Here is a 3508-nt window from a genome sequence, read left to right as displayed (position 1 = left end):
AATAAAAGATAATTTTTTTATGTTTAAATAAGTAAATGTATAATTATTCTCATATGTGAGTGTTTGTATTTTAAAATATGAATTCAAAATTTTACAATACTGTACATTACTTAAAACGTAATTTTACAACATTTTAAAATCTCGAATCTACATTTTTAAAAAAATGCAACCACCTACAGTTAATATAAATTTTTTATTAAAATTAACACTACCTACAACATTGGCTGCAATCCTAGATACAAAATAATCACTTCTTTTTCGCCCAGCTAATTTCCATATTAGCTTATTATGTATCAGTCTCCTCATCATCTTTCTCATTAGAACCAAATTTCAGCGATGATTTTTTCGTGCTACAGGCCCACTTCTTAACTAACCTGGCCTTATAGTGCATTCACAATTAATAAAGCAATTAAAACACAACGACTTTCTTCGCTCTTGCCAAATATCAACTCTCATTTACTCTTCCACTAATTTATTTATATAGGTCACAATATCCTATCTCTATTCTCATTGCCTGGGTTTTTATTGCAAGAGAGACACTAGGAAAAAAAAAAAAATGGCTTACGCATACCTCATATGGTTCCTTTTATGTCAGTTTCTTGTGTTTGTTTCCGAAATTCAAGCAAAACTTCCAGCAGTGATCGTGTTTGGAGACTCATCAGTTGATGCGGGAAACAATAATTTTATTCCTACGGTTGCAAGGAGCAATTTTCAGCCGTATGGTCGTGATTTTAACGGTGGCCGTGCCACCGGAAGGTTCTCTAATGGAAAAATTGCTACTGATTTTATTTCTGAGGCCTTAGGTGTCAAGCCAACGATTCCTGCTTACTTGGATCCTGCATATAATATCTCAGATTTTGCCACTGGTGTTACGTTTGCTTCTGCTGCAACCGGCTATGATAATGCCACTTCTAATGTACTTGTAAGTGTAGAGCCAATATTAATTACACTGTTGCTTCATACAAATATTTAGGTACTGGCCAACTATCATAGCCAATTTGTACACATTGATCTTCATAGTCTTCTATCTTCGTTAGGTTTCTATTTTTCTCTTTTGGGCTTGTTCCATATGTGAAGCTTTTTAATATTCGTTTAAATTTGTTCGCGCAAGGGCTAATTGCTTTTAGATCAAACGTCCAATATTATCAATAACTTTTAAATTTGTTATTAATGATTTGCATTGTGTCTGGTTAATTCACAGCTTTAATACAGAATAGGTGCAATTATTGATCGGCGATATTGCTCACTGAACAATTTTTTATTTTCGGATAATAGCTGTAAATTAAAGTGATTTTCCTGTCTTATTTTTTGGCTTGTAGGCTGTGATACCTTTGTGGAAGGAGCTGGAGTACTACAAGGATTACCAGAAGTTACTGAGAGCTTATCTTGGAGAGACAAAAGCAAACGAAATAATCAGTGAGGCTCTACACGTAATAAGCGCAGGAACAAACGACTTCCTTGAGAACTACTATGCTATGCCGGCGGGTCCCGGCAGCCGTCGAACTCAGTTCACCATTACAGGATACCAAGATTTTCTTTCAGACATTGCCCAGAATTTCGTTAAAAGTCTGTACAATCTCGGAGCTCGAAAGATCTCTCTCGGAGGGCTGCCTCCAATGGGCTGCATGCCATTGGAAAGAACCACAAATCTAATGGGGCAACATGAATGTGTTGAGAGATACAACAATGTGGCTTCGCAGTTTAATGGCAAATTGAGTGGATTAGTTTTGAAGTTAAACAAAGAGCTTCCTGGAATCAAACTTGTGTTTTCGAATCCTTATTTTGCTTTCATGCAGATCATACGAAGACCTGCTCTTTATGGTACGTTAGTTACTTTCATTTATTTCATTTCTTGCTTTTATGACGTGTCACTTTCTTACAAGTTCACGTAATTGTCTTCACTCCTAAATGCTTTATAATTATAAAGACCTTTTTTTCTTTTCCTCCAACCACCTTTTGAAGAATATAAATATTTTTTTGGTTTCGACAATTAAGAACATTCACACTGATCATTAAGTTAGTTGACGCGGTTTTTAATGAGTTCACGGCTTGTAGTAACTAGATTCTTAAAGTCACTTATTATAAATCCTTAATAATCAGCAATGTTATTAGGATTAAAAAAAAAAGATAAAATGTTGAAAAAAACTATAAATTTACCCTCTTTCTCCATTTTTTTAAAGGAATTTTGTAGAAATTTTATTAATGAGAGAAAGAGAGGATACGAATGAATTACAAGTCAATTACATGGTGAACCGATATCTGAAAAACCCCGAGGGTACTCGAGCAAACCCTTTCTAATAGAGGGAGACAGATCATCCCAACAAACACAATATGTGCTAGATAAGCCCAAATTGTTTTGGTTTGAAAATATTATTCGAAATACATGCAAATGAACTCATATATACATATATCAAACTTATTTTATGGTTTTTTTGGGTGACAGGATTCGACGTTACAGAAGTGGCATGCTGCGCAACGGGAATGTTCGAAATGGGCTACGCATGCGCCCGTGACAGTATGTTTTCATGCACAAATGCTGATAAATATGTCTTTTGGGATGCCTTTCATCCGACGCAGAAAACCAATCGCATCATCGCTGATCATGTGGTCAAGTCTGCTCTTGCGAAGTTTCTTTGATAAAACGGCACTGCATGTATGCCTCGCACAGGCCTGTGTTCTCTCTACTGTATGCATAGTGACTTTGGTTACCCAAATATATGAAATTATATTAATTATATATGTAGTATTTATTTAATTTGAGTTTGATATTCAAATAATTTCGGCATTTAATTATCTATGAATATAATAAGTATAGTAAATATTACAAATATATAATCATTCTGAAATGCAGGTGCCCACACCGTAAAATGTTTGTGACAATACAACATTGCACATATATGAATAGATTGTGCTGTCCAAGCATAAAATTTATCATAAATAATGTCGTCCTATTTTGTGTAATCTTTTGGCCATGTTCACAAACCTAAATGATGAGGATATATCAATCATGCGTAACTACGAACTAGGGGTGTTCAGAATCTAATCCGATCTGCTCAATCCAATCCGTATAAATCTAATCCGTGGATTGGTGGATTGGATATGGATTGAAAATTTAAAAATCCGCAGTCGATGGATTGGATATGGATTTACTTCTGTAAATCCGCAGAAATCTGTGAATCCGCAAAAAAAAAAAAAAATATATATATATATATATATAATTAATTAAAAAATTATTATAAATTTAATTAAAAAATTATTATAAATTTAATTAAAAAATTATTATAAATTTAATTAAAAAATTTATAAATGTGATATTACATAGTTACATAAGCACTATGACATATCTTAGCCATTACTCAATAATAATATAAAATGAAAAATAATTAAATAATCAAATATACAAATATAACTTGTAAAAATTATAAAACAAAATAAAAGTAAAGTCACACACACTAGCAAAAGCAAAGTAACATAACGTCAAGTCACCAACAATTTGCAAAGTCACCCA

At 33.1% G+C, this 3508-nt stretch overlaps 1 protein-coding gene across 1 annotated transcript; it reads left to right on the top strand.

Moving 5' to 3' along the window:
- Positions 1-493: 493 nt before the first annotated feature.
- LOC102607907 (GDSL esterase/lipase At2g04570-like) lies at positions 494-2737 on the top strand. Its single transcript, XM_006469527.4, has 3 exons — positions 494-922; positions 1320-1821; positions 2444-2737. The coding sequence occupies exons 1-3, from the start codon at positions 557-559 to the stop codon at positions 2635-2637; spliced, it is 1062 nt and encodes a 353-aa protein (XP_006469590.1). The 5' UTR covers positions 494-556; the 3' UTR covers positions 2638-2737.
- Positions 2738-3508: the final 771 nt, after the last annotated feature.

This window comes from Citrus sinensis, chromosome 2, assembly GCF_022201045.2.
Source record: "Citrus sinensis cultivar Valencia sweet orange chromosome 2, DVS_A1.0, whole genome shotgun sequence".
In the NCBI taxonomy this organism is placed as follows: Eukaryota; Viridiplantae; Streptophyta; class Magnoliopsida; order Sapindales; family Rutaceae; genus Citrus; species Citrus sinensis.
This window is presented reverse-complemented; position numbering and strand designations above follow the sequence as displayed.